Source organism: Astatotilapia calliptera, chromosome 14, assembly GCF_964374335.1.
Source record: "Astatotilapia calliptera chromosome 14, fAstCal68.1, whole genome shotgun sequence".
Classification (NCBI taxonomy): Eukaryota; Metazoa; Chordata; class Actinopteri; order Cichliformes; family Cichlidae; genus Astatotilapia; species Astatotilapia calliptera.
In genome coordinates, this window is record NC_137435.1 from 23,525,767 (window position 1) to 23,539,948 (window position 14,182).

General features: G+C 40.9%; 1 protein-coding gene across 1 annotated transcript; it reads right to left on the minus strand.

Annotated features, from left to right (window-relative positions):
- Positions 1-96: 96 nt before the first annotated feature.
- Positions 97-12,690, minus strand: LOC113033586 (uncharacterized). The gene is made up of 20 exons (XM_080288530.1): positions 12,513-12,690; positions 11,698-11,818; positions 11,454-11,616; positions 11,149-11,341; positions 9,503-9,604; positions 8,568-8,639; positions 8,298-8,399; positions 7,371-7,442; positions 7,101-7,202; positions 6,156-6,227; positions 5,886-5,987; positions 4,951-5,022; positions 4,681-4,782; positions 3,744-3,815; positions 3,474-3,575; positions 2,537-2,608; positions 2,267-2,368; positions 1,332-1,403; positions 1,062-1,163; positions 97-198 (listed from the first exon to the last, which is right to left on the minus strand). Exons 1-20 carry the CDS (start codon positions 12,549-12,551, stop codon positions 112-114), a joined length of 1,923 nt encoding a protein of 640 aa, XP_080144656.1. The 5' UTR covers positions 12,552-12,690; the 3' UTR covers positions 97-111.
- Positions 12,691-14,182: the final 1,492 nt, after the last annotated feature.

The following is a 14,182-nucleotide window of genomic DNA, read 5'->3' on the forward strand; positions in this document are numbered from 1 at the left end:
ATCTGACAGTTACTAAAAATGCATCACTCAAGAGGATGAATAGACCATTTCACTATTGGCAAATAGCGTAAGGTACACATCGTGCATGAGAAACATTCATTAAAATCTGTCCTAGGTCAATGTTACCTCTTCAAAATCTTGCACTGAAGAAGAATGCATGGCTTCTGAGTCTTGCTGAGGCATTTCTTCATCAAGATCCTGCAACAAAGAAAAGATGGCACAAAGATTAGACCAAGTGCTCTTCTTGCAACTGTACTGGGCAGGCCTGTGCTTCTGTTTTTAATTTGCATGTGTGTGTGTGTGGGGGGGCCTTTCCACTCAAGAAATGTTTTCTTCTGAAAAAAATACTGGCTACAATAGTTAACAACTGATTCCTTTGCAATCATCCATCCTCTTCCACTTATCCTTATCAGGATTGTGGGGTAGCAGTTTTGGGGCCTATACCAGCTACCATAGGGCAGTACAACCTGGACAGATCACCAGTCTAACATGGAAGGACAAGCATTTGCATTCACACCAAAGGGCAGTTTTGAATCACCAGTTAACCTAACCCCATAAGCTACATCTTTGGACTGTGGGAAGAAGCCAGAGTACACAGCCAGAGAGAGCCCATGCACTAAAGCAGTAAAAAGTGCCTAAAACAACTTAAGAAGTTGTATAGTACTATCTATCTTAATGTTCAAGCCTGAGTTTCAAAAAATTTCAACATAGAAACAAAGCACATGCAGTCAGTTCTGCATGCTGTAGGTCAAACTGTCAAGACATACGAGAAGACCCCTCCTAAAACCAGAGTGATGTCACCATGAAGCAAACTTTGACGGAGTCCCCCAATAACAGTGTGGTCCTCCTAAGTCACATTTGGGTGGTTAACACACACACACACACACTCAGATGTTATCCAGACTTGCACTTTGAAACAATGAAAAGGACCTACAAGCCACGGTCCATGTAAATCACATCACACCCAGGTGACTGCCAAACACACACACACACAGCATCCATAAAGAATGATGATAGATTAAATTATTAGTTCATTAAGTGGTACACTGGATTATATTTACCCTTTCAGGCTCTGGATGTTTCAGGTCCAGATCATTGTTTGGAAAGCTGTTTGGTTGCGGCTTTAGGCAGCTCACAGTCTTCTGAATCTGGCTGGTCTCAGTCTTCGTGTGTAACAGATAGAGAATGAAGACAAAAGAACAGTAATCTGACAGTTACTAAAAATGCATCACTCAAGAGGATGAATAGACCATTTCACTATTGGCAAATAGCGTAAGGTACACATCGTGCATGAGAAACATTCATTAAAATCTGTCCTAGGTCAATGTTACCTCTTCAAAATCTTGCACTGAAGAAGAATGCATGGCTTCTGAGTCTTGCTGAGGCATTTCTTCATCAAGATCCTGCAACAAAGAAAAGATGGCACAAAGATTAGACCAAGTGCTCTTCTTGCAACTGTACTGGGCAGGCCTGTGCTTCTGTTTTTAATTTGCATGTGTGTGTGTGTGGGGGGGCCTTTCCACTCAAGAAATGTTTTCTTCTGAAAAAAATACTGGCTACAATAGTTAACAACTGATTCCTTTGCAATCATCCATCCTCTTCCACTTATCCTTATCAGGATTGTGGGGTAGCAGTTTTGGGGCCTATACCAGCTACCATAGGGCAGTACAACCTGGACAGATCACCAGTCTAACATGGAAGGACAAGCATTTGCATTCACACCAAAGGGCAGTTTTGAATCACCAGTTAACCTAACCCCATAAGCTACATCTTTGGACTGTGGGAAGAAGCCAGAGTACACAGCCAGAGAGAGCCCATGCACTAAAGCAGTAAAAAGTGCCTAAAACAACTTAAGAAGTTGTATAGTACTATCTATCTTAATGTTCAAGCCTGAGTTTCAAAAAATTTCAACATAGAAACAAAGCACATGCAGTCAGTTCTGCATGCTGTAGGTCAAACTGTCAAGACATACGAGAAGACCCCTCCTAAAACCAGAGTGATGTCACCATGAAGCAAACTTTGACGGAGTCCCCCAATAACAGTGTGGTCCTCCTAAGTCACATTTGGGTGGTTAACACACACACACACACACTCAGATGTTATCCAGACTTGCACTTTGAAACAATGAAAAGGACCTACAAGCCACGGTCCATGTAAATCACATCACACCCAGGTGACTGCCAAACACACACACACACAGCATCCATAAAGAATGATGATAGATTAAATTATTAGTTCATTAAGTGGTACACTGGATTATATTTACCCTTTCAGGCTCTGGATGTTTCAGGTCCAGATCATTGTTTGGAAAGCTGTTTGGTTGCGGCTTTAGGCAGCTCACAGTCTTCTGAATCTGGCTGGTCTCAGTCTTCGTGTGTAACAGATAGAGAATGAAGACAAAAGAACAGTAATCTGACAGTTACTAAAAATGCATCACTCAAGAGGATGAATAGACCATTTCACTATTGGCAAATAGCGTAAGGTACACATCGTGCATGAGAAACATTCATTAAAATCTGTCCTAGGTCAATGTTACCTCTTCAAAATCTTGCACTGAAGAAGAATGCATGGCTTCTGAGTCTTGCTGAGGCATTTCTTCATCAAGATCCTGCAACAAAGAAAAGATGGCACAAAGATTAGACCAAGTGCTCTTCTTGCAACTGTACTGGGCAGGCCTGTGCTTCTGTTTTTAATTTGCATGTGTGTGTGTGTGGGGGGGCCTTTCCACTCAAGAAATGTTTTCTTCTGAAAAAAATACTGGCTACAATAGTTAACAACTGATTCCTTTGCAATCATCCATCCTCTTCCACTTATCCTTATCAGGATTGTGGGGTAGCAGTTTTGGGGCCTATACCAGCTACCATAGGGCAGTACAACCTGGACAGATCACCAGTCTAACATGGAAGGACAAGCATTTGCATTCACACCAAAGGGCAGTTTTGAATCACCAGTTAACCTAACCCCATAAGCTACATCTTTGGACTGTGGGAAGAAGCCAGAGTACACAGCCAGAGAGAGCCCATGCACTAAAGCAGTAAAAAGTGCCTAAAACAACTTAAGAAGTTGTATAGTACTATCTATCTTAATGTTCAAGCCTGAGTTTCAAAAAATTTCAACATAGAAACAAAGCACATGCAGTCAGTTCTGCATGCTGTAGGTCAAACTGTCAAGACATACGAGAAGACCCCTCCTAAAACCAGAGTGATGTCACCATGAAGCAAACTTTGACGGAGTCCCCCAATAACAGTGTGGTCCTCCTAAGTCACATTTGGGTGGTTAACACACACACACACACACACTCAGATGTTATCCAGACTTGCACTTTGAAACAATGAAAAGGACCTACAAGCCACGGTCCATGTAAATCACATCACACCCAGGTGACTGCCAAACACACACACACACAGCATCCATAAAGAATGATGATAGATTAAATTATTAGTTCATTAAGTGGTACACTGGATTATATTTACCCTTTCAGGCTCTGGATGTTTCAGGTCCAGATCATTGTTTGGAAAGCTGTTTGGTTGCGGCTTTAGGCAGCTCACAGTCTTCTGAATCTGGCTGGTCTCAGTCTTCGTGTGTAACAGATAGAGAATGAAGACAAAAGAACAGTAATCTGACAGTTACTAAAAATGCATCACTCAAGAGGATGAATAGACCATTTCACTATTGGCAAATAGCGTAAGGTACACATCGTGCATGAGAAACATTCATTAAAATCTGTCCTAGGTCAATGTTACCTCTTCAAAATCTTGCACTGAAGAAGAATGCATGGCTTCTGAGTCTTGCTGAGGCATTTCTTCATCAAGATCCTGCAACAAAGAAAAGATGGCACAAAGATTAGACCAAGTGCTCTTCTTGCAACTGTACTGGGCAGGCCTGTGCTTCTGTTTTTAATTTGCATGTGTGTGTGTGGGGGGGGGCCTTTCCACTCAAGAAATGTTTTCTTCTGAAAAAAATACTGGCTACAATAGTTAACAACTGATTCCTTTGCAATCATCCATCCTCTTCCACTTATCCTTATCAGGATTGTGGGGTAGCAGTTTTGGGGCCTATACCAGCTACCATAGGGCAGTACAACCTGGACAGATCACCAGTCTAACATGGAAGGACAAGCATTTGCATTCACACCAAAGGGCAGTTTTGAATCACCAGTTAACCTAACCCCATAAGCTACATCTTTGGACTGTGGGAAGAAGCCAGAGTACACAGCCAGAGAGAGCCCATGCACTAAAGCAGTAAAAAGTGCCTAAAACAACTTAAGAAGTTGTATAGTACTATCTATCTTAATGTTCAAGCCTGAGTTTCAAAAAATTTCAACATAGAAACAAAGCACATGCAGTCAGTTCTGCATGCTGTAGGTCAAACTGTCAAGACATACGAGAAGACCCCTCCTAAAACCAGAGTGATGTCACCATGAAGCAAACTTTGACGGAGTCCCCCAATAACAGTGTGGTCCTCCTAAGTCACATTTGGGTGGTTAACACACACACACACACACTCAGATGTTATCCAGACTTGCACTTTGAAACAATGAAAAGGACCTACAAGCCACGGTCCATGTAAATCACATCACACCCAGGTGACTGCCAAACACACACACACACACAGCATCCATAAAGAATGATGATAGATTAAATTATTAGTTCATTAAGTGGTACACTGGATTATATTTACCCTTTCAGGCTCTGGATGTTTCAGGTCCAGATCATTGTTTGGAAAGCTGTTTGGTTGCGGCTTTAGGCAGCTCACAGTCTTCTGAATCTGGCTGGTCTCAGTCTTCGTGTGTAACAGATAGAGAATGAAGACAAAAGAACAGTAATCTGACAGTTACTAAAAATGCATCACTCAAGAGGATGAATAGACCATTTCACTATTGGCAAATAGCGTAAGGTACACATCGTGCATGAGAAACATTCATTAAAATCTGTCCTAGGTCAATGTTACCTCTTCAAAATCTTGCACTGAAGAAGAATGCATGGCTTCTGAGTCTTGCTGAGGCATTTCTTCATCAAGATCCTGCAACAAAGAAAAGATGGCACAAAGATTAGACCAAGTGCTCTTCTTGCAACTGTACTGGGCAGGCCTGTGCTTCTGTTTTTAATTTGCATGTGTGTGTGTGTGGGGGGGCCTTTCCACTCAAGAAATGTTTTCTTCTGAAAAAAATACTGGCTACAATAGTTAACAACTGATTCCTTTGCAATCATCCATCCTCTTCCACTTATCCTTATCAGGATTGTGGGGTAGCAGTTTTGGGGCCTATACCAGCTACCATAGGGCAGTACAACCTGGACAGATCACCAGTCTAACATGGAAGGACAAGCATTTGCATTCACACCAAAGGGCAGTTTTGAATCACCAGTTAACCTAACCCCATAAGCTACATCTTTGGACTGTGGGAAGAAGCCAGAGTACACAGCCAGAGAGAGCCCATGCACTAAAGCAGTAAAAAGTGCCTAAAACAACTTAAGAAGTTGTATAGTACTATCTATCTTAATGTTCAAGCCTGAGTTTCAAAAAATTTCAACATAGAAACAAAGCACATGCAGTCAGTTCTGCATGCTGTAGGTCAAACTGTCAAGACATACGAGAAGACCCCTCCTAAAACCAGAGTGATGTCACCATGAAGCAAACTTTGACGGAGTCCCCCAATAACAGTGTGGTCCTCCTAAGTCACATTTGGGTGGTTAACACACACACACACACACTCAGATGTTATCCAGACTTGCACTTTGAAACAATGAAAAGGACCTACAAGCCACGGTCCATGTAAATCACATCACACCCAGGTGACTGCCAAACACACACACACACAGCATCCATAAAGAATGATGATAGATTAAATTATTAGTTCATTAAGTGGTACACTGGATTATATTTACCCTTTCAGGCTCTGGATGTTTCAGGTCCAGATCATTGTTTGGAAAGCTGTTTGGTTGCGGCTTTAGGCAGCTCACAGTCTTCTGAATCTGGCTGGTCTCAGTCTTCGTGTGTAACAGATAGAGAATGAAGACAAAAGAACAGTAATCTGACAGTTACTAAAAATGCATCACTCAAGAGGATGAATAGACCATTTCACTATTGGCAAATAGCGTAAGGTACACATCGTGCATGAGAAACATTCATTAAAATCTGTCCTAGGTCAATGTTACCTCTTCAAAATCTTGCACTGAAGAAGAATGCATGGCTTCTGAGTCTTGCTGAGGCATTTCTTCATCAAGATCCTGCAACAAAGAAAAGATGGCACAAAGATTAGACCAAGTGCTCTTCTTGCAACTGTACTGGGCAGGCCTGTGCTTCTGTTTTTAATTTGCATGTGTGTGTGTGGGGGGGGGCCTTTCCACTCAAGAAATGTTTTCTTCTGAAAAAAATACTGGCTACAATAGTTAACAACTGATTCCTTTGCAATCATCCATCCTCTTCCACTTATCCTTATCAGGATTGTGGGGTAGCAGTTTTGGGGCCTATACCAGCTACCATAGGGCAGTACAACCTGGACAGATCACCAGTCTAACATGGAAGGACAAGCATTTGCATTCACACCAAAGGGCAGTTTTGAATCACCAGTTAACCTAACCCCATAAGCTACATCTTTGGACTGTGGGAAGAAGCCAGAGTACACAGCCAGAGAGAGCCCATGCACTAAAGCAGTAAAAAGTGCCTAAAACAACTTAAGAAGTTGTATAGTACTATCTATCTTAATGTTCAAGCCTGAGTTTCAAAAAATTTCAACATAGAAACAAAGCACATGCAGTCAGTTCTGCATGCTGTAGGTCAAACTGTCAAGACATACGAGAAGACCCCTCCTAAAACCAGAGTGATGTCACCATGAAGCAAACTTTGACGGAGTCCCCCAATAACAGTGTGGTCCTCCTAAGTCACATTTGGGTGGTTAACACACACACACACACACACACACACACTCAGATGTTATCCAGACTTGCACTTTGAAACAATGAAAAGGACCCACAAGCCACGGTCCATGTAAATCACATCACACCCAGGTGACTGCCAAACACACACACACACAGCATCCATAAAGAATGATGATAGATTAAATTATTAGTTCATTAAGTGGTACACTGGATTATATTTACCCTTTCAGGCTCTGGATGTTTCAGGTCCAGATCATTGTTTGGAAAGCTGTTTGGTTGCGGCTTTAGGCAGCTCACAGTCTTCTGAATCTGGCTGGTCTCAGTCTTCGTGTGTAACAGATAGAGAATGAAGACAAAAGAACAGTAATCTGACAGTTACTAAAAATGCATCACTCAAGAGGATGAATAGACCATTTCACTATTGGCAAATAGCGTAAGGTACACATCGTGCATGAGAAACATTCATTAAAATCTGTCCTAGGTCAATGTTACCTCTTCAAAATCTTGCACTGAAGAAGAATGCATGGCTTCTGAGTCTTGCTGAGGCATTTCTTCATCAAGATCCTGCAACAAAGAAAAGATGGCACAAAGATTAGACCAAGTGCTCTTCTTGCAACTGTACTGGGCAGGCCTGTGCTTCTGTTTTTAATTTGCATGTGTGTGTGTGGGGGGGGGCCTTTCCACTCAAGAAATGTTTTCTTCTGAAAAAAATACTGGCTACAATAGTTAACAACTGATTCCTTTGCAATCATCCATCCTCTTCCACTTATCCTTATCAGGATTGTGGGGTAGCAGTTTTGGGGCCTATACCAGCTACCATAGGGCAGTACAACCTGGACAGATCACCAGTCTAACATGGAAGGACAAGCATTTGCATTCACACCAAAGGGCAGTTTTGAATCACCAGTTAACCTAACCCCATAAGCTACATCTTTGGACTGTGGGAAGAAGCCAGAGTACACAGCCAGAGAGAGCCCATGCACTAAAGCAGTAAAAAGTGCCTAAAACAACTTAAGAAGTTGTATAGTACTATCTATCTTAATGTTCAAGCCTGAGTTTCAAAAAATTTCAACATAGAAACAAAGCACATGCAGTCAGTTCTGCATGCTGTAGGTCAAACTGTCAAGACATACGAGAAGACCCCTCCTAAAACCAGAGTGATGTCACCATGAAGCAAACTTTGACGGAGTCCCCCAATAACAGTGTGGTCCTCCTAAGTCACATTTGGGTGGTTAACACACACACTCAGATGTTATCCAGACTTGCACTTTGAAACAATGAAAAGGACCTACAAGCCACGGTCCATGTAAATCACATCACACCCAGGTGACTGCCAAACACACACACACACAGCATCCATAAAGAATGATGATAGATTAAATTATTAGTTCATTAAGTGGTACACTGGATTATATTTACCCTTTCAGGCTCTGGATGTTTCAGGTCCAGATCATTGTTTGGAAAGCTGTTTGGTTGCGGCTTTAGGCAGCTCACAGTCTTCTGAATCTGGCTGGTCTCAGTCTTCGTGTGTAACAGATAGAGAATGAAGACAAAAGAACAGTAATCTGACAGTTACTAAAAATGCATCACTCAAGAGGATGAATAGACCATTTCACTATTGGCAAATAGCGTAAGGTACACATCGTGCATGAGAAACATTCATTAAAATCTGTCCTAGGTCAATGTTACCTCTTCAAAATCTTGCACTGAAGAAGAATGCATGGCTTCTGAGTCTTGCTGAGGCATTTCTTCATCAAGATCCTGCAACAAAGAAAAGATGGCACAAAGATTAGACCAAGTGCTCTTCTTGCAACTGTACTGGGCAGGCCTGTGCTTCTGTTTTTAATTTGCATGTGTGTGTGTGGGGGGGGGCCTTTCCACTCAAGAAATGTTTTCTTCTGAAAAAAATACTGGCTACAATAGTTAACAACTGATTCCTTTGCAATCATCCATCCTCTTCCACTTATCCTTATCAGGATTGTGGGGTAGCAGTTTTGGGGCCTATACCAGCTACCATAGGGCAGTACAACCTGGACAGATCACCAGTCTAACATGGAAGGACAAGCATTTGCATTCACACCAAAGGGCAGTTTTGAATCACCAGTTAACCTAACCCCATAAGCTACATCTTTGGACTGTGGGAAGAAGCCAGAGTACACAGCCAGAGAGAGCCCATGCACTAAAGCAGTAAAAAGTGCCTAAAACAACTTAAGAAGTTGTATAGTACTATCTATCTTAATGTTCAAGCCTGAGTTTCAAAAAATTTCAACATAGAAACAAAGCACATGCAGTCAGTTCTGCATGCTGTAGGTCAAACTGTCAAGACATACGAGAAGACCCCTCCTAAAACCAGAGTGATGTCACCATGAAGCAAACTTTGACGGAGTCCCCCAATAACAGTGTGGTCCTCCTAAGTCACATTTGGGTGGTTAACACACACACACACACACTCAGATGTTATCCAGACTTGCACTTTGAAACAATGAAAAGGACCTACAAGCCACGGTCCATGTAAATCACATCACACCCAGGTGACTGCCAAACACACACACACACAGCATCCATAAAGAATGATGATAGATTAAATTATTAGTTCATTAAGTGGTACACTGGATTATATTTACCCTTTCAGGCTCTGGATGTTTCAGGTCCAGATCATTGTTTGGAAAGCTGTTTGGTTGCGGCTTTAGGCAGCTCACAGTCTTCTGAATCTGGCTGGTCTCAGTCTTCGTGTGTAACAGATAGAGAATGAAGACAAAAGAACAGTAATCTGACAGTTACTAAAAATGCATCACTCAAGAGGATGAATAGACCATTTCACTATTGGCAAATAGCGTAAGGTACACATCGTGCATGAGAAACATTCATTAAAATCAGATCATTGTTTGGAAAGCTGTTTGGTTGCGGCTTTAGGCAGCTCACAGTCTTCTGAATCTGGCTGGTCTCCGTCTTCGTGTGTAACAGATAGAAAATGAATATACAGTGCATTTTTGAAGAGGCTTTTGAAACATTAAATAAACTGTATGAGAAAGATAAGTTTCAAGCTATTGTCTTTAAAATATTCACTGTCATGTATAGAGAATTTAAGGCCCTATGATTAAGAGACAAATAGTCAGTGTGATTTCTTTATTTTTTAAGCCATTGCTAAAGGAGTAAAACAATCACCTGTAGCAGCAACGAACTGTCACTAGGGCCCATTTATCTTCGAGGGACAAAATTTAAAATGAATCTAACTAAAGAGGCTACACAGCAAAATCTCCAGTGTTAAATTAACACTAGAGAGTGTCTATATGGGTCCACACAACACTGTTGAGTGTTGAATTAACACTTTTGACAGTGTTATATGTTTAAAAGTAACCTAGTCAGTTTTGAAGATTAACAAAGACTAACACTGAGCAGTGCTGATTTTCTAACACTGGAATATTTCTAACATTTTGAGTTATTTTCCAGTGTTAGAAAATCAGCACTGCTCAGTGTTAGCCATTGTTAATCTTCAAAACTGACTAGGTTACTTTTAAACATATAACACTGTCAAAAGTGTTAATTTAACACTCAACAGTGTTGTATTTAACACTCAGAGGTGTGGACCCTTATAGACACTCTCCAGTGTTAATTTAACACTGGAGATTTTGCTGTGTAGAATCACATTAAACATCAATCACTGTTAAAATTTAGAAACCGAAAGCCATTTTTTATTTCTGCATACCTGCTGATATTTTTTTAGTGCTTTTAGAGGGCTTTGATGTGGCAGCCATCACAATTGCCTGTTTTCCATTAGTACCTACCCCTGTTTTTCCAGTAGGTTATAGTACCATGTAGTTTTTCAGTAACTACTGCACCAAGGTTCCAAGTGATCCAAAGTGATCAGAAAATTTGACATAGACTGAATGCCACCAGGTGGCTGGTCAATGGTGTCACTCGATAAGTTATGAGTGCGCCTCCTTCGTGAAAATCCAAGCCATCATTTTTGAAACTCTGAAATGTTTGAAATAGCGACCAAAATTAACAGCGTGATCCCTGAATTGAACACTAAAGTATAGACTGAGCAGCAGGCATTTTGTCACCTTGACGTCCATGCTTGCTGTGGCATTTATATCACTGGATGCTCGGCTGCATTGCTATAGTTACCCCAGGCACAGTAGGTGATACTCAATTTCAGTGAAAAACTAGATGCCCTAAGTCACGTTAAGCCAATTTGAGTAGGTACAAATGTAAAAATGGCTTAGGGTATGCAATTTATCAGTTCCAAAAAGTACAATTGTAGAAATACCTTGCATCTCCAGAGCCAATCCGAGTCACCATAATTATAGTCTATTTCTTCACCTGGACTTATGTCTCTGCTTGCAAATAAGCATAGATGGGGCTTTCCATTGATATTTAATATTTTCATCTTAGCACTTGTCAACGACAACCACATCAGTCCAAGTCTGCCTAATGACCCATCTTCTTGAGATGCATCCACACTGTGGGGTTAGGCAAAAAAGTATTAGCTTAACTAGTTAGGAAGCTTTTTTTCATAAATCAAAAGCAATGTGTAATTTAATCTTAATCAAACTACACTGATATAATACGCACCACCAGAGTTTTCCATCAAACTTGAATTCAAACATGAACACCTTCAGGCTGTCATGATAAACTCTGTGTCTCCGCTCACATTCTTCTTTTGTTATGAGTTTACCTCTGTATTCCAAAAGAAAGTCTCCTTTTTGGAATGGAACAGTCGTGAAAATGCCCCGACCTGAATTGCAGAGGCATACCAAGTGAGTGACAAAAGACAGTGACAAACTCCAAATCTAATCCAAACTAAAGACCAACTTACCTTTGAAGGCATTTATGTAGTGGATATCAAGTCCCAGTTTGTCCCTTCCAGCAGAAACATGACAGACTGCATCCTCCCGTGGAGGAATGAGTCTCCTTCGCATGTTCTCCTGTACGATTGGCTGTATTACCAAAGCATATAAAGTATTACGATTATCGTCATCATTGTCATCATCATCAGTAGTAGCAGAACTAGCAGTAGTGTAGTTTACAGCATAAACACAGCTGACTTATTCATAGTGCTAATTTATGCCTTCTTTTAAAATGTTAAAGGCCTAGTACTCAAAATGGCGACATGTGACATTTCTGTAATGGCGACTGCAGAGAGTGATACAAGTACTGAGAAAGCTTAGGCATCAAAACTGTAAGAAGTTTTTTCTTCAGGCATATAAATAAATACACGACTAAATACACTTATACCCTTGCTTTTATTTTAGGGCTGTCAGCAGAATGGACAGACATTGGACAAACTGCCCGAAATTAGCTAACAGCGACATCAGGGATTTTGACTCAGACTGCGCTGGTTTAATTGTTAATCGCGTTAGTCGCGATGTCGGCATTAACACGTTTAAGCCACAATAATGCTTTAACACCGAGTAAATCCTAACACGGGTTAGCCCGCTTTATCGCGTTGACGCGGTTAGTCGTCAGCCCTATTTTATTTACTCAATGACAAACGCTGGGGCCGTTTTACTTCTTCAAAGACTCACTAACAGTCCATAAAGCATAAATTAAACCAGTTTAATATAGGCCTGTGCACCTATAATTTCATATAGTATTAAAGTCATGGTGCATTTTACATTAAAAAAGGCTTACCTTTGTGTTTTTAATCCGTCTTCGTATTGCCGTCGACATACACTTGTTAAAGGGCACGCGCGCGAAAGTTGTGGCGCCGTTTCCTGTAGGTACCGCCTATATATATAGCCTACCAATCACAATGACTTCCGGCCGTGTGTATTGAAAATGTGTATTAAATTGCAGTACCTACACACATCCACTCTAACTCGAAACGTCGCTGTGCAATACACTGGAATACACAAAAATCAGGTGAGGGGTATAGGTGGACTTTTAAGAAAATCAGAAAATCTTTTAATTATAGTTTAATAAATGAATTTACACTACAGTTTAAGCAAATACAGGTCAAAAGATAAATAATGACCTCATAAGAAGTAGAAAAAATTATTATTTAGACACTTAAAAATGCATTTACAAGTCATGTTTTAGGGGGACACATGAATACACAGCAAAAAGTCGAAATGTCCCCGGAGCCCAGGTACAGCGCAGGTCAAATGTCAATCCATACCACATAGACGCACTCACACACACACACACACACACACACACACACACACACACACACACACACACACACACACACACACACACACACACGAAACAGGTACTTTCAGCTATCAAATTCATTGTTCAAACATTTGGACACATCTCAAACACAGCTGTCAGAGTAAAGGCAAGAGACTGACAGTTACTCTGAAATAGGAGCGTGCCACACTGTGCACAGGGAGCCACACAAGACTCACTGTGATTGCCAGTAGACACTTTACACAATAGTTCCTTCTGAAACATCTCTCCCCCCAACTTTTACCTAATATTTTAGTTAATTTGCATTTTTCACATTTTCTCAAGCACACACAAGCGGATAAAATTTACCTTCCATTAGGGGAAACTGTATTCAGGCTTTTATGTTTTAAGAAGAGAAAAAAGAGAAGAAAGAAAATTGCCTTACTGCAAGTAATCATCCTCATCTCAAGCACCACAGGTTCCCCAGAAAAGAAGGGAAAACGGGCTTAAGGCCAGTATATGAAATTTTTAATACTCACCCAGCATAATCTCTTTGCCACCTCTTACTCAAGTTGAGGCCTCAGCATGTGTCATAATAGGATGCAGGAACACTTGAGGCTGAAACCGCAAGGTGGGCAGTGCAGGCCAGTCCTCACAGATTATGGGCTTGGAGATGTTTTCTAAATTAGGCCTCTCATCTGCATCATTTCCACAACCACCCTTTCCCTTCCTTTACTCTCATACCATACCCTAAAAGGAGAATAAAACATTGGTACCACAAGGCAGTAAATCTTACATCAAATCCTGGGTGAGCAAATACATTTACTCTCCATCCATCAAATTCAGTCTTGACAGTTGCATTAATCAGAGTTTGGGCCAGCATTAATTAAAGGCTGTGTTACCTGTAGCTCCTCATCTTTGGCGTATTACTTTGCCTGTCATACCTGCTGCTTCACATATTTTCATTTGCTAATTTCCTCCCTGCTACCTTCATTTTCTTTGATGCAATTATGTTACTACAGTGTTATTCATCCACATCATTTTCACAGCGACATCCAGACGTAGGCCACAAGATGACAAGTTGAAATCTGTTTTCAATATATATGTAAATATGCATGTATGCATTGTATCGTCACCGATATCAGTCAGTGAGGCCAATAAGTTGTTGCACTCAATTTAAGGGTCAA